Source organism: Simochromis diagramma, unplaced genomic scaffold (genome assembly GCF_900408965.1).
Source record: "Simochromis diagramma unplaced genomic scaffold, fSimDia1.1 OVJJ01000413.1, whole genome shotgun sequence".
In the NCBI taxonomy this organism is placed as follows: Eukaryota; Metazoa; Chordata; class Actinopteri; order Cichliformes; family Cichlidae; genus Simochromis; species Simochromis diagramma.
In genome coordinates this window covers 1365928-1392041 of record NW_024386948.1, presented here as the reverse complement: position 1 = coordinate 1392041, position 26114 = coordinate 1365928, and the positions used below count along the sequence as shown (strand labels likewise).

General features: G+C 41.1%; 1 protein-coding gene across 2 annotated transcripts in view; it reads right to left on the bottom strand.

Moving 5' to 3' along the window:
- Positions 1–26114, bottom strand: part of LOC120737552 (interleukin-1 receptor accessory protein-like 1-B) — a 324999-nt gene that overhangs the window by 28553 nt on the left and 270332 nt on the right. For both annotated transcript variants that reach the window (XM_040038339.1, XM_040038340.1), the window contains exon 7: positions 13358–13490. In XM_040038339.1, the coding sequence (XP_039894273.1) occupies positions 13358–13490 (133 nt within the window). The remainder of the gene's footprint in view (positions 1–13357; positions 13491–26114) is intronic.

The window sequence follows — 26114 nt, the reverse complement described above, 5'->3', positions numbered from 1 at the left end:
TTGAGCAGGGATTCTAGCTGCCTCATTACTGAGGTGTACATAAAAGTAGCGTCTGAAAGCTTTTAACAAGTTTGTTTGAGACAATGAAACAAAAGGAACAGAAAGAATTCTGACTCAGAACGTGCAGGGCTGAAAGGGTACACGTGTTCTTATTCCAGTGTTTGCAGCTCTGAAAACACAGACTCCAAATACAAACGCTAGATCAGAAAAAAAAACAAAACAAAATTAAAGTCAAAAAGTCATAAGAGAGAATATTGACTCTTTAATAAAATATCTTACCAAAAGGTTCACCCCAAGTAAATCTGAATTCTGTCTACAGCGTGCATCTTAAAATCCATAAATCATGACCTTGGAATTACTTCTGTCTGGGAAGAGTGCAATTCTGAGACACTGTCTGAGATAAACTATGCACTTTATACCTATACAGTGCATATCTGCAACTATTTTTCCCGAGTTCTAAAGACCAGGCATCTACAATAGACACAACCTCAGCTCAGTTCCAAGTTCTACTTTTTCCTGACATAAAGTATGTGCTAGCAACTTTTTTAGATGGTAGCATTTTAGCGCATCAGTGGAACAAAACTACATGAAGGTAGGAGCTGCCCGTCCGTGACTGCCGATAAGCAAACACCATATGAGTCATGACACATTTCCCCCATGAAAATTACTGCTCTGTTGACTCGCTGAGGCTCTTGACGTTGATTGCTTGTGACACATTGGTATGGGGATAATAGTGTGACTGTCACGATGCACTACAGCACCGACCTATCACACACATTTTGCCAGAAGGTTTAGCGAGATGATGTTTCTGTTACAAAGTACTCCCTTTTCTAGAAATCTATATACTCTCCCACATTACAAACAGCGTGTGCAAAGAGTAGAATCCATTGCTTCGACTATTTGATCACAGTTGGTGTACTGGAGAAACACTCTGATACTTGAAAGCTTATTTTCTTTTTCTCTTGGCAGGATATTGTGTTCATTAGCATAAAATGGATTTTCACAGCCTTCTCTTCATTATCATTGTCTCCCTTGTTTAAGAGAGGAGAAAGAATGGTGTCATACTGTAGCTAAGTGGCTTCAATGAGAAGCACTGACAGGAAGAGTTGACACCAAAACCCTCAAAGTGCCGAGGTATATTCTCATAAATTTGAACAAAGTAAGCACTTTTTCCAACTACGCTGTTCTGTACAAGAGCCTGGCTCCTATTTAATAATCTCCGGTAAGAGGTAAATCCCTTTTCAGCTTAGAAATCAGACCATGTGGCTTTTCTCAGAAAAATTCAAAGCTTCAGAAAGTGAAAGAAAATAACACTATTAATGCGTGGGTCTATATTTAAGGGTGAAAAATAAAAATAACCTAAAGTTTAACATCAGCCACCAAGAGAAACAGTCTCACATGACGGCCTCATAGGAGACTTCCACGGATCACTAGAGTCATTTCGTAACATCTCACTATCGCACTATGTCAGTGGAAAAATTCCACCTCCACCATGGACATGGTGCCAGTGTTGGTGAAGAGCGTTTGAGCTTTTTGAGGACCAACTCATATTTCAAAAAGTTTGTACGAGCACAGTATGAGATAATAATACCGTCAGATAATCATGGTGGACAAAGGCTAGGCTGCCTCTCCCAGGCACTGGTAAATTCCTTCCTCTCCAATTCCACTAAAGTCAGGTTCCCACTTTGAGCACCAGCACTTTAATAGTAAACCAGTGCTAAACAGTTTATTTATTTATTGGTATATTTCTTTGGTGTTAATGCATCAAAATGGTTATAAATGAGGCACTTTGTTGGTGGAGAAGAAATAAAACGAAAGTGAAATGGTAGAAGAAATATCAAAATATCAAGTTTAATTGATTCTAAAGTTTAAGAACTGTTGAATTAAAAAAATTCTACAGCTCATCAGTCATCAAGCATATTTTCAATGTGATAGACATAAAAAAGCAACTGAAAAGCAGTGCGTGTATGTCTGTTCTGTTAATCAATGTCAGTGAACATTTACAAGTTGGATATATCGGGCATAGTAATTTATGGCGACATTATGCCTATGTTACATGTACTGGTATGCTGTTAATATGTTACATGTACGCTATGTCAGTGCTTCCCAACCACTATGTTGCGGCACATAGGTGTGCCGTGAGAAATGATCAGGTGTGCCATAGAAGATTATCTAGTTTCACCTGATTGGTACTCTAAGCCAGCGGTCCCCAACCTTTTTTGCACCATGGACCGGTTTATGCCCGACATTATTTTCACGGACCGGCCTTTAAGGTGTCGCGGATAAATACAACAAAATAAAACTAGTACCGGTACCGAAAAAAGAAGACTTATTCATAACACACGTGAAAAGACCCAGGGAAACCGAGTTAACGATAAAAACGATAACAAAATAACGCTGAAAACCGATAAAAACCCTGAAAACCATACATTTCACACCTGAGCCTCAACCCGGTACCAAACGACTCACGGACCGGTACCGGTCCGAGGCCCGGGGGTTGGGGACCGCTGCTCTAAGCGACCGGCGTGAGAAACAAGCAGAACAATTACATTCTCTTACACTAGAGGGCAGCACCACTTCTTGCTCCAATTAAATGGGTTGCCAAATGCCAGTAAAACAGAAGAAGAAATTACATAGTCATGCTATGAGTGAGACAACGCAGCGCGCAATAGTAATAGGTAAATATTTAAAAAGTAAAAGTATTCAGCGTAAGTAGTGGTCAGAGGAAAGACAAAAAAAGGTATACTTGGGACAAGTCAGGCAAATTCCGCTATGTCTGGTACACAGGGCTTTTTCTAATGTGAAACGTGCCGTGGCTCCAAAAGGATGGGAAACACTGCGCTATGTGTACGTTATTGTTCGCAAATGCATTTTGCCAAACAATTTTTACTGCAGTGACACTTTAGGGTGACTAGAATGTGACACTAATTGTGCCCATAACTGATTACTTTGTCTTACACAATGAATATAAATATAAAGAAAATCAATGTTTTTATTGTCATTTTTTTGGTGTTCAGCTATTTCTTACATCTCATCTAACCTTTATCACATCTCACTATATACAGAAGATAAAAAGCAAAACACACACGTCTGTGTATCGATATGTCAGCGAAGCAAACAAGTGGCGCAGTCCTGGTAAATAATTTCCATAGTTGTCATTATCCCACTGAGATGCCCCTGTGAGTTCTAAGTAACACCCCAGATATTGTCACTAGGTGCCTACATTTTCTTATGTAGTCAAGGCCGTGCATCAACATCCATATTAACAGAATTACGTGTTCAGGAGACCTCAGATTATGTAGCAGCCATGTGAACAGGTGCATCTACAACCAAGCCTAGCTGTAACCAGACAGAGCAGAGACATTATTTCCCATTATTTCTGTTCTCCAAGAAGGCACAACCTCAGCTACATGAGGTATGATATGATGATGTGAGATGGCAGGGGCTAGTAGGAAAAAAGAATGCCTACTGGTAATATCTATGGAAGTGATTACAGATGATAAAAACCATTAAAATGGATTGAGAACATAAAAAATGAGTGTTTTCCATAGCAGGATACCTGACCTCCAGTCAGTCCATTTCACAGTTAACCAGAATTAGCATAAAACAGGTACTAAACAAAACGTTGGAAAATAAAGATCAATGTCTACTTATAAAGCCTGTTTCGGAACAACTGTTACAAACGAAAAAACAACAAGAAGACAATGCTCGTTAAAAAAGCAAAATCTGTCCTGCTGTGCTGTTGTGAAAAAACAGGCATGATATACGAGCAGATAATCTTTTTAAGGTTACCAAAATTACAGCTATTTCTAGCCCCTGTTTAATGACGCATGGGGCTAATAGCACAAAAAGGTGTGAGTGCCACTTGAGCATTTGTCTGCTGCCTGCTGCAGGGTATTTGAATATGAAAACTCATCTAATTCTTGTTGATCAATGAACAAGCCAAACAAAGCAGACTGGGAAGTGCTGGGAGGATAAAGAATAACTATAATACACCCACTGCTGCCATGGCAATATCTTACATTAGCTTTACAAAGTGCTGCTAATAATTGGTGTCCCACATAGAAATTATCACTCTGCAGTGAAACTTCTTTTATTGACCATGCACAGAGAAGAACTATTAGAGGTAATCATTTTGCAGCTACGTGGACTTATAGCAGCTTCATAAAACCTAATAATGAAGTTTTACTTTTTAAGCTGGTCTCCAGCAAATATAGCAGAAAGGTTAGCTCCTGGGGTAAAGGTTATGTGAGTATATAAGGTAATTCTTTTAGGGTTTTCTCACAGTGCCTGTGAGCTCATCGTTCTCCATTGAGAGGCCAGTCGGGCAGATATGACAGGGGATCACAAGGCTGAGATATAGATCCATGCTGATGGGCTTTTAAAGAGGCGGCACCCATGTGTAACTCGACACAGATTGAAACACTTAAGGTGTTGGCAAAGGAAAAAAATTCATCTTTGTTTACAAAAAACACTCATACCCATCATACTTGTTACTGAAAGTCTTAAGTGGAGGTCTAAGTGAGTTCCTGGAAAACAGGAACCGTGAAGTGTGAACACACCCACACATACATCTGCCAGGTCCCTGGCACATATCTCGGGGTCAAAAAAACATCTTGGTGTTTTGTGACTTAAATCTACCAAAGACCTGACATCAGTTTCAATGTAAACTGTTTGGAGTAAAAATAAAACCCCCACAAAAACCACAAACTGTTTTCTAACTCAGGTACACTTCGGTAAATCGGGTTCACCTGAAAACAAGGGCAAGGATCTGTGGCCTATGTGATGGAAAACTACAGCAGAAGCGAAAGCACACGCCACGGTGGCTGGGAGGCAAAATATTGCATCATTATTCATCTCAAATATGAGTAAACATCACATATTAGCCTGAAACACTACATCTGAAAGGTTGATTTGAATTACTGTAGATCAGAGCTGATCTGAAATGTAATATTTTATACAATGACAGATCATCCAATGTGCATACGATTTGTGCTGGCATGCATGTGCAGCGCTGTTGCATCAGTAAGCGGTAGGAGTGCTCCACTTTTCAAACTGTCAGATAATGTTGGCAAAGGACTGTTATTTCTACTCTGCACAGCTGTGAGACTGGATATTCTTATGTGCAGAGCAAGATTTGGGAATACATTGATGTGCACACTTGAAAATGTACATATGGATGTTTGAAAATTCATTTAACCAAAATCTGAGAACCTTGATACAAATTAGGTTACTTTTTAAGAATATACCCGCAATTGATGGGAAAGGTCTCCCCCAAGAAGAAGCTACTATGAGTTCAGGAATGGCTCAAGGACTCCAAAAGGTCTCCAAAGTCCCCAGAAGCTGGAAGAAACCTGATCCACCACCACGCAACCTACAGAATACCAAGGATCCCCTACCAATGTACTGGTTTAAGGGCACCCCGATAGCTCAGCTGGTTGATTGTGCGAGTTTGAGTCCACCCTTGTGTATTTGTTGCATTTCATCCCTTCTCTGTCAATGTAGCTTTCCCCATCCACATACAATGTGCATAACACTAAAGGACACGCCCACACAAGACCAGATGGTTCAGTTTTAAAGTTGTAACTAAGATTTCTGACGTCGGCATATCTAGTAGAGTTGAAACAACCCAAGCCATGTACCCTAACTGGTATCTGAAAAGACTGGAGAGAATATGTCTGCCTGTTTTCTCTTTGAACGCGTGAACATTTCCCAGAGAGGCTGGAGAAGTAATTTCGGATGGAAATCAGGGCTGCTGTACCGATACTGTTGCTTAGTGACAAGCATGGTGAGAATTATTTGTGTTTGTCAAGGTAAAGGTCAACTGGTAGGTGGTAGAAGTGCACAGGTGTTGAAACAGATTTTACAGTAAATCAAAAGACATGTTTAATTCCACGCTTCCTCTCAACATCTGGCTAGGGAACCAAGCATATAATAACTATAATAAGTATGATTTTGTTTTTGCCGTACTGTTTTATGGGGTATTTTTGGAAGGAATAATTTTATATTGTGCTTAGATGAGAATAATTAATTCTGCACTTGGCTAGCTTATCTCAGGAGAAGTAAACTACCATATGTGTGATTCTTGTCTTTCTGTTAAGCTAAGCTGGTGGTCCCAACCCTAAATTCCCCATTCAACAAGCCAATTAACTACTTGTTAATGCAAATATATCAAATCAGGCATGTGGACATGGTCATAATGACCTACTGAAGTTTAAAAGAAATATCAGAATGGAGGAGAAAGGTGATTTAGGGGACTTTTAACCTGGCATGGTGGTTGGTGTCAGAGGTTGTTTTATTGGGATTTTCCCACACAACACAACAATCTCTAAGGTTACAGAGAATGGGCTGGAAAACAGAAAATATCCAGTGAGCAGCAGTTCTCTGGGTGACATTGCTGTGTTGATGCCAGAGGTCAAAGGAGAATGACCAGCCTGCTTTGAGCTGATACTGATGTACTGATCGGTACTGAAAGTACCTCAAAAAAACCACTCTTTAAAACCAGGGTATGAAGAAGAGCATCTCTGAATGCACAACATGCTGAACCTTGTAGCAGAGGGGCTACAGCAGCTGAAGACCACACCAAGTGCCACTCTACATTGTAAATACTCTGACTATACTCACTGATTAACTTAGCAAAGCTAAGACATCTGTTTAGCTTTTGCTAAGCTAACACATACTATACTTTGGGTCTTTCTAAGCAACTAGTTCAACCTTCATATGGAGAATTTAATAATTCTACATATATTAAAGTACTAAATCACATATGCACTGTATACACTTCAACAAAGGTTTGTATTATTAGGCTTTTATTTTCAGACGGTGCTGAGCAGTGCTGAGTTTGCAGCACTAATAAGCAGAGACCCTGGACGGTGTAAGTACCCTGATTTCCCATGATATATCCAAGAACGTTAATTATAGTTAGAAAATGAAATGAAATTTTACACTTGAACTGCTACTCAAAAGGGTGCTGTATGCCCTTACACCGGGGGACTGAAACTTCTTCTGGTTTCAAACTTCGGCAGCACGGTCTTTAAGTCTGCAATCTGTGCTGCGTCTTCTCACAAATCCATGAAGTCATGTTCTGCAGCCACAATTTTTTTTTTTTTTATCAACCCTGAATCTCAGTGGTGAAACATTGTGCCAAAAGCTCCATTTTATGTATTACAGGCGGCCCTTAAGGGAATACTCCTGTGTGATTAATTTCCATTTCAAAGCTAAAAGCTCATGGAATGATGTCAGCGAGTGGGTTTGAAGTGGTGCAAACTCAAATGGGAACAAAAAAAATGAAATAAATAATAACGCTCAGGGGGAGACAGCATCTCACAGTGGCACACAACAAAAATATGTGTTTTTAAAAACTTGAATGTGTGTATACTCCTCACGTCTGAGCCTGCACACACACACACACACACCTTCCGGTCACGGTTTTGATTTCTTGCCTTGTTACCTCATTTGACTATCGTATGAAAGCAGGTTTCTAACTGCATGCGGTGAGCCACTCACTATTCCATCTTCTCATCTTTATTATACCACCTACGCAGTGTCGCCACCTGCCAACCCCCCTCCCCCTCCACCTCCACAGTCCCCTTAAATCCTGTAGGCTCTAATTGGCCCGGTGTCCTTCACGACAGAGAGTGGTGCTGAGAGCTGGACGGAGCATGCTAGCAGGCTAATAGAGACATCTCGAAATGCCAGGTCACTGACTGGGCCGCTAACTCTCCTCCCAGCCTTGTCACGCTGCTTATGGTTAACCTTTTCTTTACATAGCATTTGTCGACAACAAGAATTTTTCTAGTCATACGTGTGATCCGTGAAAGGGGTGCATCGGGGCAGGATACCAAACACACATGCTATGTGGTTTTTGCAATACAGACACGAGCAAGAACGACAAATATAAGTTTGACAAATAAAAAGAGTGAACTATCTCTTCGCTTTTATTGATTCAAAACCATTAATTTAATTAAATCAATCTATGTTTTTGACACTAGTTTTCAATCTGTAATTGAATTACAGCTAAGGGAATTCAGTGTATTTATACTGTGTCTTCTTGTTACCCTTATCTGAATTCCCCTGTGATGACAGCAAAGCAAAGAAACCCATTCTTAAGGATTAAGAATTTCCTCTTCACAGCTACAATTACTTCTTGCCTGCAATTTTTTTAACCACACTCGACTGTGACCACAGTCACAGCACAAATACATTATACTCAGCGTGCATTAACTTAGAAGAGCTGTCTTTTCTTCTTTCAACATATTTACTATGTATATTTGATTTTTTTTAAGGTTTTATAATCCTCTTCACAAAATCGGTGTAGTACTGTCTTGAGTAATCCCTCATTTCTTGCTGCAATCACTACTTATTACAATTGTACAAGCTTGAAAGTCAATATTTGGTATGGCCACCTTTATTCTTCATCACAGTCTAAACTCTCTTTCTTTAAGCAGTCTTCAGGAATAGTTCTCCAGGCTTCTTGAAGGACATTCAAAGCGTTGGCTGCCTTTTGCTCTGTTCTCTGTTAAGATGATCCCACAGTTCTTTAATAATGTTTAGGTCTGCGCTCTAAGGAGGCCAATACATCAATGATAATGTTCCATTGTTTGTTTTAATGTCAATCAGTTGACACTGATTTTCAATGAATTTCTAGTTTAATGTCACAGTTTCCCTTCTTAAGAGAAGGGAGAACTTCTTGTCAGAAACCTTTCCACTCATACAGTTTCTGATAAGGTTTCAGTGAGCAGTGGATGGATCATCTGAAGTATCAAATGCATCTTTCAGATTGTGTGTCAGGTTTCTGCAGTTTCCTCATTTTTTTTAAGGACACACTGCACACCATACTGAGATATGTCAGGTTTTTAGGTAATAGCTCTTTGGGAATCACCTTGCTGGTGAAACTGCTTCAAACTGTTTTATCTTTGGTACTTTTCATGGGTTCAACTAAAGAAATGGATTCTTTTTAATGTGTTTTTGTGACAGGCTGCTTAGCAAGTACCTAAAGATACAATTGGTTCTGAAGTTGTCTGTTATGTGTAGACAAACCACTGGTTTAGCTCCTGAGTTAGCTGCCTTTGCTAAGCTTGAATGATTCCTAGGTCAAGTTGCAACAAAGAAACAGCACAAACATTCCTCTGAAAATGGTCAGGTATAAGGACTGGACTGTAAGTGAGTGGAAAAGCAGCCAGTGTCCAAAGAAAGCCTGGAGAACTATTGCACAAGACCATTTTTTTTTTAAATTACAAGAAAGTCTGGCTCCTTGGAAGCATAATATAAAGAAATAAAGGTTGGCTCATGACTTTTGCACAGCACTGTATATCCCGTGCTCTATCTTTATATTGATCTGAGATGTTTAATTAAACTGTTGCTACGTTCTACTAACTTGATGGTTTCCACTGTTTCACACGTTATCTTTTAATAGTCTCGGCGGTCGTGTATTGATGATGAGGATTGATTATTCATTTAAGAAGGGTGAGCACTTTGCTCTGGATTTCGATTGACCTTCACCGCTTGAAGATCAGTGCATAATCTTGAACAAAAGTACAGCATTGGCGTAATGTTCTGGCCTTGTTAGTCCATCAAACAAGGAAACTGTGACCTTTTCTCAGGCCTGTGATTAAGCAAAGATCAACCATGCTGCAATTTTGGCAACATCACAGACAATATGAGCCATCTGAGGCTGTAATCCACCCAGCTGACAGTATTTTACGTGCCAATTATAAACTGATTTAACTGCACGACATCAACCCACTGGTTAACTGGCCACTTCATTATGTACACTCGTTCAACTGCTCATTAAAGCAAATATCTAATTAGCCAAACATGAGCCACAAACTAAAAATATTTAGGCATGTAGACATGGTCACGAGGGTGTGCTGACTGGTGACTTTGAATGTGACATGTGTTAGTGGCAGACAAGCTGCTTGAGTAGAAACTGCTCATCTGCTAAGACATTCAAAACATTCATGTCTAGGTTTTAAAGGGAGAGTGCCAAAAAAGAAAATACCCACTGAGTGAAAATTTAGGAGCAAAATAAATTGCAGATGGGCGAGAGCAGAGAAGCGTGGTCAGACTTGTTTTGAGGTAATAGATCAGTAAAAAAAGTCAACTCTTTACCAGCAAGGTATGACAAAAGAGCATCTTAGTATATCAAACCTAGAAGCAAGATGGATCCATCCTGTCCTGTAGCAATTTAGGCTGCTGGCACAGAAAGCAGTATTTCCAGGCACCCTGTGGGCACCCTTGTACCAGCCGTGAGGCATTAATATGCCAAAGCTTCCTGTGTATCAGTGTTGACCATATCTATCCCCTTTTCAGAAGGATACCATCTCACAAAGCTCATATCGTACACCGATCAGCCATAACATTATGATCACTGGCAATAACACTGATTATCTCTTCATCGTGGCACCTGTTAGTGGGTGGAATAAATCAGGGAGCAAATGAACATTCTGTCCTCAAAGTTGATGTGATGAAGAAATGGGCAAGCGCATCTAAATACGGTCATTTCTAGCTCCAAAAACCCAATACGGTGGTGGCCAAATAGCTTTGAGTTTAAGGGGTTTCCTTAACCTATATGTGATGGTATATTACCGAAATCTATCTTTTATATACAGTCTATAAGTAGAATAGCGGATTTGCATGATGGCAGTGCTGCCCATAAATCTACAGCATTAGGACAGTTATTAAGCTAGAAAAGGGGTTTCTATTCAACAAAAGCAAGGTGTATGTGTATGTGTAGGTATATGTAATAAAGTGACCCTGCAGCTAAAGTAAACAGATCCCATCTTACTGCTGTAATGTTGTAAATGTAGCAGCAAATCTATCAAATTTCCAATCACAGGTGAAAAATAGGCCTAAAGCAGAAGCGATACCATCAGCTACACTTTAGCAATGGCACGAAATGTCTGCTTTGTTTTTTATGGCTGATCCAAAGTGAATCAATAAAAATGATTCTGGACGAGTTCCATATGTTAGTGCCGTCAAGCTAAAACAACACTTTTCACCATGGGTCCAGTTCATCGTTTAAACATGCTGGAAATCCAGCTTCCCCCAGTGAACCTTTCTTTCTCTCCCTGTATAACTGCATTGCTGTCAATCATGGCTGAACATGTATGATTGACAGTATTAGACGCCTACTTATTATAGGCATATAATAAAAAGAAAATCTCATTTTCTGCAAGGTGAAACTTTAAAAGTGCGACAGTTCCTAAAGCTCCATTGTTTACCTCACACGACTTGTCAAAACTAAAGGAAGAAGAGTCGCGTCTAGGCTTCATTTTTGGATGGTCAACCAGCCTCGGCTGATGCTGATATCAGAGTAAACAGACTTCTGTTTTCATTAATGAGCCAAAAACATGGTGGTCACTCGAATGGAAAAGGAGGCTATTCAGTTAGAGTTTCCATCTGTTGTGCTGCTGCTGCTGCACTTTTGTTTAACTGATGGAGCAGTTCCTGAACTCCGCATATACAGTACATGCTGATAAAGAATGCATAGCTACCTGCATTATTAAACAGCCACATAAGGCATTCATGAATATCAAATGCTCAATATGAATATTTAGATGGTAGCTTGGTAGTGAACGGTTCCCTTCATTGTTTGGTGTGTTGATGGGTGGTCACAGAGTTGTGGCAAATTGAGTTTAAATAGGTGTTTACCAGTTCAGCCGAGGGGTCCTGTGCTGCTTTTGAAGAGATCAGAAGTGACTCATGAATATATTAGTCACTTCTGACTAAGTGATAGCGGCAGATTATTTCTGTCGCTATAATCGGTTTAATAATGGTCATATGTGCATATTTTTCTTAGATTTGTATCTTTTTTTGCCCAATCTGGACACAATTTTTATTATATGCTATTTGGATTGGAAAGCTCAAATTTCATGAGACCTCACTGTTTTGGGGACGCCTCCGGCTCATGCTTGGTGGTGTGCAATAACCTAACTGTCTTCTGTTTTCCATTTTGCCTTTGCAGAGGTCTCAATATGGCCTGACTGAAAGTAGGCAATGTGAGATCACTAATTGGTTTCCGGACTCTACATTTTTATACCTTAACATTTTTGTTTTGGCTGCTGTACCACAGGGTAGAGTGGCTGCTTATCAACTAATGCTAGCAGGCTTGGTTAGCAAACTGCATCCATAAATTGCACTGGTGCCAAGTGCAAACACAGAAACCTGCTATTTAGTGCCAACTACCAAACTAAAACAAAAACGAAAAACTGGAGAGCAGAATATTCTGGAGAATAGAATATTTTAACAAAAGCTGTTTGAAAAAAGAATATTTCAAACAGCTGGCAGCACATCTGGTGGCTAGAATTGTTGCCTCACAGTAAGAAGGTTCTGGTTTGAATCCACCTCTGTGTGGAGTTTGCATGTTCTGCCTTCATGGGTTCTCCCTGGATACTCCCACAGTCCAAAAACATGCACGGAGTTAGGTTAGCTGGTGATTCTAAAGTGACCACAGATGTACATATGAGTGTGAATTATAGTCTCTCTGTGTTAGCCATGCGGCAGACTGGTGAACCCTGCCTCTTGACCTAGCTGGGATAGGCTCCATCCTATGGTGAATTGGATAAGCAGATGAAAATGAATGGATGTTCCAAAAAGGCACAAACACAGTTGAGAGGTCGAGTTCTATGATGGGAATTAACAGAACGGAGGCTGGAGATAGCAAGCAGAGTCTATTAAAGCAGCCACAGCCTTAAATATAAGCTTTAACAGTGTCCAGCCTGGTGAATTATGAAAAACAACCACCCCCATACAACCAGCAAATTAGCTATAGAAACCAAAACTGTTATTCATACAAGACTGTACGCATGCTAATCTAAAGGCTATAGTTGGGTATTTTGACGTGAGAGTCTCTGGGAACTGACTCGCTTTTGAAACCAGCCTCGAGTGGCCACAGATGAACTGTCATTTTGGCCACTCTGGCTTCATTTAGCTGCCCTGGAAGTTGTTGCCTGGTCTAGTATGTGAGAGAGTGCAAAACCTCATGGTGTTCACCTGTCGAGAGGGGAGAGAAAAGGTAGGAGGGAGTGTTAAGAAAAATCCCTTACAATAAACTTGTCTCTGGAAATGGCTGCCCCTCCCTGTTCTGGTAGGTTCCTCCTGTTAAAGGAAGTCTTTCCTCCCTACTGTTGCCAAGGTGTCGTCTGATTGTTGCTGTCTTTTTCTCTGTTATTATTGTAGGGTCTTTACCTTACAATATAAAGCCCCTTAAGGCGACTGTTGTTATTTGACAATATATACAAATAAAATGGAAGTGGATATACAGATAATAAGATAATAAATATCTGTATTTTACAGTTTTCACCTTCATTTCCCAAAATATTCCCCATTCATAAAATTGAAGCTCTGAAGTTCTTACTTGACTTCGCTCTCCTGAATCCTCTCCTCATCCAGGTCCTCGATAAACTTCTCCCCCTTCATCCAGTAGATGAGTGGACTGACGTCTCCGCTGTATCCAAAGAACGCTCTGCACGTCAAGTTAACTGGACTTCCTGTGGGAGACGAGAGAAGGAGTCACCTGATAAAAATGTTACAAATGTTAGCCCTGAGATACTGATGACTGTCGAAGGGTCTGCCCTAGACAGTGTCCTCTAAATAAGTAAATAAGTACATAAATAAATAAAAATAGGAGATCAGAGTGTTCCTTTCCAAATAAGGTGGATAGAAATACCCACAAGATATGATATCTGATGCCTGACTTACAGAACCTATTCTCTCCTTTTCACCCTCCGAAACACTCCACGACAGCCTTGCTATCCCCATCAGTTCCTAAACTGTTCCTCACTCTCCTGAGGTGCCATCTTAAACCACACTCAACCGTTTTTAAATTCCCCGACACCCTCTTAAACTTATAAACGCGCTCTTGAACCCTCTTTCATGCCAACTTTGTAACACCACTGTACCTTCACAAAAGCTCTTTACCCTCCTCCAAAGCTCCCTTCTCTGTCAGATCCCACTTTTACATTTACATCGCTGTATTTTGCAGGAAGTATTTTGGAAATGTTTAAACACCACAGTGCGGTACGGCTGTTAAGGAGGAGGTGGCTTGTGCTGGTAATGAATGCAAAACTCACAATTCAAACCGCACAGCCTAAGCAGGAGTTCAAATTGCACATTATCGACTCAATTATACTTGTATTGCTGCGATAAGAGGATATGCCCTTATGGGTCTGTGGAAGTAGACTGTGCCTAAGTCAGCCTTCATTCATATTTCATACAACTAACATGCAGCTTTCGGTGTGAATCAGAAAATAAAAGGTGTTTATTCTCTCTGGCAAAAATCCGTGCTACAGCGCAGTGGCTTGATTGCACCCAAATTCCTTTTTAAGTGCTCAGCAGTGCATGGTAATGGTGGTTGTTTCATAACCATTATCACCATTTGGGTGCAAGCAACTTCCAAGAAGTGAAAACCTGTGAATTACTGCCAGACAACCTAACCTATCAAGACTGGAAGAGGTTGGCCTTGTTAGATACCACGGTCAAAAAAGAAAAAACAAACTTGTGCTTTAAAAGATGCCAAAAATCAACTTGGAAAGAGCAAAAGCACCGACTGACAGAGCGAATGTTTGAAGGGGCCTGCACATAAGTTTAGAGATAAAGCTTTACATACAAATTAATGCATGAAGTGGAAGTGGCCTTACTTTTATCACCTAGGAACAATAATCTCATTATGAGGGCTGTCAGTGAGCCCGCTGTCATTCCAAGGGCATCAGATGCTTAGTCAAAGCTGCTGGCATCTCAAGGAAGTGGTGATGACACTGAAACCTGCCTCACTTCCAGCTCCATGTGAATGCTTGGATGAGACACCTTGTCATTACACTGAAACGCATTGGGTACTCTTAAGCATCTTCTTTCCAGTATGCAATCTTATCGATAAAAAGGGTATTTTTGACCACAGAGGACCACAAGTCAGTTCACTCCTACTGCTGGTTGCAAGATAAATGGAGCAGGGTTGTGTCATGAAGGCCTGAGTTAACACTGACCACCATTGGCGGTGTTGATTAGCTGGGTGCTGCGGGGGTCATCTTAGGGGGTCATTGTATTGTTGGGGTTTCCTTCTTATTGTTGTAGGGTCTTTTCATTACAATATACTCTTCTTGTGATTTGGCGCTACATTAAAAAAACCTCTTTCTTACATGGGTATTCTAACATAACGGCTTAGAGCTTAAGGAGTTAAATATCTTAAAATGCTGACCAACTGGGAAATGAAATAAATCCATATCCATAAGAACCAAAGCTGTAGAAAGCACAAAAATTGAAGTACATGTAAAAGTTTAACAAGGCTGAAAACAGGAAGAGAAAAAGCTTCCAACACCTCAGGTAATTTTTCTGTACAAACAGGCAGCGTGATATACAGATCGACTTCCTGGGATGATCAGGGTCACGCACAGAAGACCCATATCAAGCCTCGTCTTTCACATCAGCAGGAGTTCCTCTCTCTGCATCGCTTCATTTTCTACATCCTCTGTGACTGGAAGCAGATAAACCACTTTAAAACCCGTTTTCTCTTCTCTGCTCGGCATTAGAGACCTCGCACTCTCCTTTCAAGCTAATCATATGTATGCCGCAACCGATGGCATATCCGTGAATCAGTGCCCTGTGCTGCGACGGGGGGGGGGGGAAGAACCACCTCATCAAAGTCGGAGAATGACTCTAATGCATAAAAAAGTGGCAGCTGATCAAGGAGGCTCCACCAGTTGTGTGTCCAGGAAGGCAAAAAGGTGATTCAGCATCTCTTCATTAGCTCTCCGTGCTCATTGGCCTGTGGCGAGGACTCAGAAGTCTGTGAGATGGGAGATAACTGTGGCGTATAATTGGGTACTTGCTAGTTCAAAGATAAAGGGATTTTATTTTACCAAGGCCTGCTCTAATTTGGCCCTCTAGTGCAGTCTAGTGCACTGAGATGATAGCTAAAGCGTTAACAGGGAAAATCTGGCTTGGAGATGCAGAAAAGGCCCTGAATTTGAGGTGTGTGTGTGTGTGTGTGTGTGTGTGTGTGTGTGTGTGTGTGTGTGTGTGTGTGTGGAGGCTGGGAGGAGGCAGTTTTGCATTTTGTCTCACGGCTCAAAAAAAAAAAAAAAGGAAGAAAGAAAAGTTGTCCACAGCTGAAAGATAAGGCTTGTGTGTGCGTGTGTGTGAGAGAGAGTGCGAAAATGAAAGAGACAGAGAAAATGAGTTTTGGGGATGGTGGGATCTGTCCTGGACCACACAGACACACACACGCACACACTTTCAGACACATTGCAACGCCTCTCAATTCCACTAGGGGTCTCTGTGGCGTTACAAAGGAGGCGGGCTGGTGTGTGCAGTAGCAGCAAATAAAACAGCAACAAAAACAAGAAAAAAAAGACCCTAAACACACAATTTTGACAGGTGCAGAGAACAGTAAAAGGAAACACGGTTCCTCTCTTTCTTTTTTTTTGCCACCTTTGATGTCAAGAGGCTTCACCCATAGATTCGAACAGCATATTGTGTTGTAGCGTCGACAGCTAGACTGCTGTGCAGACACCAGTCACAGTGTCATTCTCTAAGACTCACTCCAAGGGAGCTCCTCGTGCATATGGCTGCGTGTTATTCCCTTAACGATGCCGTGCTAATTTGTGCCGGTGTAGTTGCGAGCAGCTAAAGGCTGCAGAGACAGAAGTAATGTGCTCAGTCTGGGAAATGCACAAACGGCCATGCAGGGATTTAAGCTTACTGATTTTAACATTCAAATCCCAACCTCTGGTCTTGGTCAGGGGGGTAAAGTGAGTCTTAATGCGATTGTCTCTCCTCTCTTATCTCTCTGAGCCTCCAGAGCATCTCTCTCAGTCGCTGTGGCTGCAGGACGGAGACGTCAGCAAAGATTCCCGTGGCAAAGGAGACAGACTTGAAGCTGTGGAAGCGTGAGTCGCCAAAGAAGAATACAGGGAAAAGGAGCGGGGATGTATGCATTTCTACATCTCTGACATTAAAGAAAGTGGAAATATGAGGAAAAAAGACAGCTAGAAAAAGTTTGAAAGAGGAATCCCACACATGGGAGAACTGAAAGACTTCCTACACTGAGTGAATAGAGCATTGTACTGCCCTTGTGTGCTGACGATTACACATCACTACATCTGCATGCAGTGCGTGCACCATCCATGTCGACTTAATCTACCAGCGTTTCCCATTCAGATCCTAACAATCAAGCTCTTGAGTAGGGAAGCCTTTGTTTCCTTTATTCCTTCGCTTTTAACAGCCTTGAATAAATTGCAGCTAGCGGTAAAATACTTCAGAGGGAAGAGGCTAAGCTTTTCAGTACTCGTGATCTGAACAGCACTGAAGACGCGTACGGCATACAGAAGGTTTAATGTTTGTGGTGAGATGAAAAGCCATTTGGAAGCTTGCAATTTAAGACAACGTTATACATAAACAGCAAATTTTCAAATTACTGTCAGATCTTGGCAAAATTGCTTTAATGCAATATTTGTGTTAACAGAAATCAGCTGCAGTAGGAAAGACTGTTTCAAGATTTGAAGCTAATTCATGAATTCTGAGTGGCAACAATAACAACAACTTCTTGCAAAGTGTGCTCAGCAGGTTGATGGTCATAAAGTGGGGCCTTCCTGTGCAGAGTTTACATGTGCCCTCTGTGCCTGAGTGGGCACTCCCACAGTCCAAAGACATGCATGTTAGGCAAACTGCTGACTCTAAACTGGCCATGGACGTGAGTTAGAAAAACATGCTTGAAGTGAAAACAAAAGTGCTGCTCGAATGTAAAATATGACTCAGAAGTTAAGCCTAAGACAGACTAGAAAAGCACTAAATGACTGGAAGCACATAACATCACCAACAACATCTTTGCAAAATGTCAGGGTGTTATTTTGACTTTAGTGGAAATTTATTTTCTCCCCAGTTTCTCTGGTTGCTGACTTGTTCTCTCTACTCTGATGAATTCACCTTCAATGCAACTCAACATAAAATAACTTGAAGATTGCCCCGCGGAGGAGAAGGATAGAAGGACAGTTATCTTGACTGAGAAAAAGGCCAGAAATTGAATAAGCTGATAATTGATGGTTTAATGGGGTTTTCCCAGATTCAGCAGGCCGTCTGGGCCCTATGTTCATGAGAATGATCTTTCACCGAACTTCCACATTCTAGCATTCCCGGCATCATTTTTTTAAACACACTGGGTACCCGTTATGGTCCAGGCTAGTCTGACTTCAATAGAAGCACTATACCATGACACTGGACACTGGACTTGAGTATGTGGCTACCGAAAAAATGGAGAAGTTTGTTGTGGAGGGGAAACCATGAAAGGGACATAGTGTGTTAAAATTCGGACGCCAAGTGGTCCTGGTCAAACATCCATTTGTGGCCAGTCGGAAGTAGAAGCTCTGAAAACTTTAAGCATTGCCTTCATCATCTGCTCGAGTGCTGTGTTCAGGCAGTAAAGGGTTACAGTAGTGACAGAGGCCTGTAATTGCGGCGGCTGGGTACCCACTCACATCAGCGTTGCCAGATGTGGCGGTTTAATTGTCTCTCTGTTCAGCATTCACTTTGCTTTGCTTATTACAGCCTAAGCCTCTCCAATCATGCATTTTAAGGCAGCCATTGACTGTGCTTTATTCAGTAGTCATTTAGTTATGTTCCCCCTCGCGTATGGTCAATCTCTTGTTATTCATGCTTAGCACTGCACCTCATTATCACTAAGCAGGCAAACTGCCGCTGCCGTTTCCACTAATTAATGCAGGTGAAGCAGATATCAAGAGACATAATACAATGTTTGCGCTGTTTTCCTGAACTTTATAAGCATGTTAACATGTGGCAATCGTAATAGGAAATGCTCGGTGATGTGTTGTGAAATTACAATTTTCTCGGATCGGTGTTACTTTTGGCGGGGACGAGCCATGTCTGGAAATTAAATAAGGTAATATGGCTGAATATTACCGGGGAGTGGGAAACAAACAGGCTGGGGGTTGGGTTAATAACAAGTCCAATTCAAGCCTTGTGGAACACAGCATGACATTTGCAAAGTTCAACACCCACTCTCTGCATTGATGTTCTCATAATACAACGTACTTTAGCACAAAAGCAGCACCTATTATTGCCGCCCAGTCCAGCAGAATCATTACCAACGTTAAACCCTGCGTTGCTTATAATCTTGTGGAGAAGTCACAGTTGAATTCTCTTAATGAAAAGCTCATTAGACATTAATGAAACACTTAAAGGGTACTTCACAAAACATTAGAGAAATGCCATATTGAATGGAGGAAGTGAGGTTTTACAACAATTAGAAAAGCATCAGATGTTGACGGCAGTTGCCATGTCAACTATGAAGCAGATGCTATTTTTGCTAATGGTTATGTGAGGCATTGTGAAGTGTTTTCTTTGAGGCGTAATGGTTTTTCTTTGCTTTGCATCAGTTAGTGCTGTTGTTTCTTTCCTAAACGCCACTTAGGTTTCTGAGTTGGGATGCACCCGCTTTGCTGCTGACTCAAATACATCTCTTTAATCCAAAAGAAAAAAACCAAAACAAAGCACAGAAACATTAGTTAAAACCCACGTCTTCTTGCCCATCATGATTTTTGGTTGTCAAAATAGATTTTCAAACTCAATACCAACATTTGGGTAAATGCTCAATGTACAATATCATTTTCACAGGAAGAGATTTCTCAAAATTAAGATGACAAAATTACCGGTTGGTGCAAATGTATTCAGCTATACGTTTTGTTTATTTCCTTTGTTTCTGGTGACTTGGCGCCATATTTTCTCGGTGGTCCAAAAAACTTTTTGTGGACTTTTTTTCAGCTTCATTTTGGGATTTTAAGAGAAAAATAACACTTTTTAATACAAATACTTTTGTTTTCCTCCAGCATTACATTTATCATTTTGTAATTTGCCATAGCCAGTAGCTGCTACCTTGAAGACCAGATTACACTTGGACACAACATGAGACCCGAGCTGAGCAGTCATTTCTTATATGTTTCTTTGTTTGCCTTAAGTCCTTGGCAATTAATAGTTATATTAATAGTAATTATTGCTTCACAATAAAGTAAATTATTCACCAATGACTCTTCGCAGTTAGAAACTTAAGCCACCTGTGCCTGAGTGGACCACAGTGGACTTGCAGACATGAAAAATATAATCCAGGCTTAGTAATAACTCAACAGACGCTAATGTTAACCTGTGTGCTAGCTATGTTAACATTTGTAACTGTTTGATAATATTTCAATAATGTCTGAACGGGAGCTTTCCTAACCCCGTACAATAAATACGAGTGTGTTGGCAACAGGGTTGTCCAAGTTTCTTTTAAGGCAGTTGTGGTATTGTTTTGGTGTTCAGCTGCTAGTGAGAGGAGGGGCTGTGTCAGGGGGGAAACAGCACCGTCGTATGAGTGCTGTTGCAAATGAGTAATAGAATTTTTTGTGTCACTTTGTATCTGAGGATCATTTTTTACCCTACTCAGTGCATTTGTATGATAGCTATCTACTGAAATATCATAGCACTTTAGAATTGATGTTATTGAAACGTAACATAATTGGTTCTGGTGATAATTTGAAGTCCTGAGATTTAAAAACAAAAAACAAAAACGCTTATCTCATGGTGACACAGCAGCGACTGGATAACAGCAGGACCTGGATGGTCACTGGGGTTTAGTACAGGGCTACGCAGACCAAAGAGGGACATCTAGAGGTATCCTCAGTGGCTTCATGTATTTATGGCTAAAGAGAGGAATAAAAAAAGTAGAAAGTGTGGTTGGGATGGAAGTGAAAGACACAGATACACAATGGAACATAGAGTGATAGCACTGAACTGAATGTTCCTCAAGACCTTGCTGGGTCACCTTTCAAGCATGCCCATACCCCAAGCATTCCCATTTCATCAGTGGAGCTCCCCGTGGTTCGATGCTCAGGCTGAATCCACTTTTACCAAAAGCAGTGCTTTCAATGATTTTCTTTTCTTTCCTTAACTATTGTCCCCGGCACCCAGTATGTTCTCTGCCTGCAGTCGGCATGGAGCCTTTCCTGACTGCAAACCAAATCTACTCCTGCTGAAGAGAGGGTCTCTGCTGAAAAAGTCTCAGCCAGCCTCCATCCAGCCTTGCTTATGTTCACTTGAATTTGCTTGTTAATAAATGTTATGACTCATGGCAGTTGCATGGCTGACTTTCAGGAGCTGCTGAATTTATCAAATACTATTTCTAGCCCCGGTCTGGCTCATTCCTGACAAATTACAGTGTAGCATGGTGTTACTCACACCTACACACTCTTAAACAAGCCAGTGACACTCCCAGTGAAAGGAGTCTCTCCATGTAAATAAACCTCCAAACTTCAGCTTGCATTCCTTGTGCTGCAGGCGTCTTTAGCACTGCCAATATCATGCTCCTGGGGTGCAATCGGAATAAACAGTATCATTCTAGAAATGTCCAGATGATATGAAAATGAGTAGCAGGCATGACAATGTGAAGGATGACTGTTGCACTGCTAGAAAGGTTCAACTTGAATCTTAAGCAACAGAGCGTAAGGATAACATTCACAACTATAATGCAGTTTGAAACTTATTTAGGTTGCCTGTTTTCTTAGTTTTCATGGGCTGTTATTTTATTTTTTAAATTTACAGTGCGTTATCACTAGAGTTACAACATGTTTAGTCCATCCATCCTCATCTGACATTTATAATCTTGGAAATAAAGTTTAAGATCGTAGTTACAATTCTGGCTCTTCATGCCACCACAACAGACGTGAAGTGAAACAGAATCAATACGCAACTGAAACACAGAATCTGAGCTTTAATTCAGTGACTGTAATAAAGATATTTTTGCATTAACTACTTATGAATTACAACCATTTTTTCTAACATGATTTTTAAGATACTATGTTAAAAAATCTCTAAGGTTGACGTTCAGCAGACAGATCAACAAACTGACTCCAGCAGTAGATACACCAGCCACAATTTTTCTTTGACCAAAAAGGATGGGTATTAACTGCAGTAACAGTGTCCATCACCTGTGGGGAAGCTTTCAACAAGATTTTGGAACAAGGCTTCAGGGATTTGTTCCCATCCAACCACAAGAGCATTAGTGAGGGAAGGAACTGGTGTTGGGTGATAAGACCTGGCTGGCAGTTGGATTTCTAGTTCATTTAACACATTTTGGATGAGCTTGTGTAATTCAAAGAATGGTATGTAACTGTGTGCTGGATGAAGATTTTCCTAAATCAAAACCAGGGAAAATTTGCCCTTTTTACTGCATGTTGGGGGTTCACCAAAGCATTTATTGGTTAGACCTTATTGCAGCATAGTCCTTGTCTCCTAAACCATCAGTAAAAAAACGAAGAATCTAGTCCCTAAATGGTCCAGTGGAGCAAACTCACCAGCAAGATCAAGACAGCTTACTGTGCTCAGTGAGCAGGAGAGAGACTGAGACAGAGAGAGAGAAAGAGTAGTGAGTGGAGAGCAAGGGAGCATAGCTATATCCATACCCTCTCCTGGGTGTCCATGTAATGAGAACAGGACACAGCAGAGTGGTTGGGACTGCAGGTGATTTTCCTAGTGTTACAGGATGAACTGCATTGGATATCTGCAGCACACGTGAGCTGAATGAGCAAGGAAGTCCATGCAGCAACTTAACTAAGGGCCAACGTGAAGCGAAAGAGTGGAACATTTTTAAAAAAGAAAAAAAAATCATCAGACGGGGAAGCAGCTGTTAACTTATCGTCCTAAATCGAGCTGCAAAGGTGGGGGGGGTGGAGACAGTGTTGGTGGGTTTGGAAATCATTGCATCACATTTCTCAGGGGAGAGGTGGGAAAAGTAGAGGAGCGGGTTTACACGGTGGGAGTGTTGCGTTAAAGTGGTAGGAATGCATGTACTGAGATGTTCCAGCGAATATACATGTGGAAATGAGATGTCGGTACTGCAGTGCACTTTTCTTCAGTTTTATCACCTATTCTTAGACAAAAGGAGAACATTTTGTTTTCTTTCACGCCAGAAGCCTTCATTTCAAAGGAATATTTTTACTGTTCATTAAAGTGGCGCAAATCATTACTAACAATAATATTTATCAGAAATTTATTTACTCGTATGTTTAGAAGTTTTAAAAGCCATTGTTAATAAATTGGAAATGCATTGCTAATTAAACTTCAGCCACCCGCTATTTCATTGTTAACAATGAAATCGTTATGTCGGCAATAATGAAAATAATAGAGTCAACTCGTTAAGTAATTTGATATTGCCCTGTATTTGTACTTAGTAATCTTGCTGAAATCAAACAATATGTCATTAAAGTGCAGACTTTCAGCTTTAATTTAAGGGATCTGAAGAGCTGGATTGGACGACTGACTAAAATACAGTGGGGCAAAAAAGTATTTAGTCAGCCACCGATTGTGCAAGTTCCCCCACCTAAAATGATGACAGAGGTCAGTAATTTGCACCAGAGGTACACTTCAACTGTGAGAGACAGAATGTGAAAAAAAAATCCATGAATCCACATGGTAGGATTTGTAAAGAATTTATTCGTAAATCAGGGTGGAAAATAAGTATTTGGTCAATAACAAAAATACAACTCAATACTTTGTAACATAACCTTTGTTGGCAATAACAGAGGTCAAACGTTTACTATAGGTCTTTACCAGGTTTGCACACACAGTAGCTGGTATTTTGGTCCATTCCTCCATGCAGATCTTCTCGAGAGCAGTGATGTTTTGGGGCTGTCGCCGAGCAACACGGACTTTCAACTCCCGCCACAGATTTTCTATGGGGTTGAGGTCTGGAGACTGGCTAGGCCACTCCAGGACTTTCAAATGCTTCTTACGGAGCCACTCCTTTGTTGCCCGGGCGGTGTGTTTTGGATCATTGTCATGTTGGAAGACCCAGCCTCGTTTCATCTTCAAAGTTCTCACTGATGGAAGGAGGCTTTGGCTCAAAATCTCACGATACATGGCCCCATTCATTCTGTCCTTAACACGGATCAGTCGTCCTGTCCCCTTGGCAGAAAAACAGCCCCATAGCATGATGTTTCCACCCCCATGCTTCACAGTAGGTATGGTGTTCTTGGGATGCAACTCAGTATTCTTCTTCCTCCAAACACGATGAGTTGAGTTTATACCAAAAAGTTCTACTTTGGTTTCATCTGACCACATGACATTCTCCCAATCCTCTGCTGTATCATCCATGTGCTCTCTGGCAAACTTCAGACGGGCCTGGACATGCACTGGCTTCAGCAGCGGAACACGTCTGGCACTGCGGGATTTGATTCCCTGCCGTTGTAGTGTGTTACTGATGGTGACCTTTGTTACTTTGGTCCCAGCTCTCTGCAGGTCATTCACCAGGTCCCCCCGTGTGGTTCTGGGATCTTTGCTCACCGTTCTCATGATCATTTTGACCCCACGGGATGAGATCTTGCGTGGAGCCCCGGATCGAGGGAGATTATCAGTGGTCTTGTATGTCTTCCATTTTCTGATGATTGCTCCCACAGTTGATTTTTTCACACCAAGCTGCTTGCCTATTGTAGATTCACTCTTCCTAGTCTGGTGCAGGTCTACAATACTTTTCCTGGTGTCCTTCGAAAGCTCTTTGGTCTTGGCCATGGCGGAGTTTGGAGTCTGACTGTTTGAGGCTGTGGACAGGTGTCTTTTATACAGATGATGAGTTCAAACAGATGCCATTCATACAGGTAACGAGTGGGGGACAGAAAAGCTTCTTACAGAAGACGTTACAGGTCTGTGAGAGCCAGAGATTTTCCTTGTTTGAGGTGACCAAATACTTATTTTCCACCCTAATTTACGAATAAATTCTTTACAAATCCTACCATGTGAATTCATGGATTTTTTTTTCCACATTCTGTCTCTCACAGTTGAAGTGTACCTCTGGTGCAAATTACTGACCTCTGTCATCATTTTAGGTGGGGGAACTTGCACAATCGGTGGCTGACTAAATACTTTTTTGCCCCACTGTAGTCTCACGCCTACGTGACGCCTGTTCCCCTGTTAGCCCATAAAGTTGAGCAGATAAAAGATTTGAGGTTTTTAATTTTATTTTTTTCCTAACCATTTAGTCACCTTTGTCTACCATCTGACCTTTATTCTTTTTCTTGCATCTTGTGGTATGTCTTAGAAATAAGCACATTTCACTCATGAGTGAAGAATCAGGAGAACAATATGACTGACTGAGGGAGCAGGAAGAACAATCTAATAACCTATGACACAGTTTATAACTCAAAGGTGGCCTTTAATATACTGGCCTGTTATTAAATGCATAAAACAAAATACACAGCAAATAAGCAAGAAAATGTATTTTCCTAATATACTCTGCAGGAAGAATGTTGAAGGAAAGGTTAAAGCTCTGCTGAGAGCGGGCATCATCTACACAGCATCCTGCTGTTTTCTCCCCGTCCATCATGTTCACAAAAAAAGCGCTCTGAGAGAGCTCTGTGCACATTTTGTATTATTTGTATGTTGCCATGTTGCTCTCCTCCCTATTTGCATGAACATATGGAAGGAAACAAATTCATGTTCACCTTGTTCAAAAAGGGCATGTTGGGATTCTGGGCCGCATAGCCACAACTGTCATGCTTGAAACAATGTAAAGCTGATAATGTGTATTAAAAAGCCTCTACGGATCCATCTGTGTGCATTTCCAAAAGATTGGCGCGAGCATCTGGGGACGACAAAATGTCAGTACGATGGTACAAATGTGCCATGAAAAAAGGCGACGAAAGTTCTCCCTGGGGGCGCTGGTGCGTCTGGTTGAGTGATGCATTTGCAAAATCAAGGATTCTAATGTTTTAAGGTCATGTAGGTCATCTAGCCGTGATTGCTGAATGTCAGATCACCACTGGAATAAAATCAGTCTTGTGAATCGCTCAAACAAATAACCTTTGAGGAGCACTCTCCAATGACCTGGTCTACATGGAAAATAACTTTTAATGCTATTCATACAGAATAGCCTCATACAGTCCATAGTGCTGGTGATTCAGACACACATCTGAGCTCCCACGGTGGATAGTCAAATTGACTTGCTTGTTGTCACCCAGGACTCTTGCTGCTGAATATTTTCTTTATAAAGACATGACCATGCTTTAGCTAGTATTATACTGTAAGGCAGTGGGGCTCAAACATTACTGTCAGAGTGAGAAACTGTGTCTGTCTGTACTCAA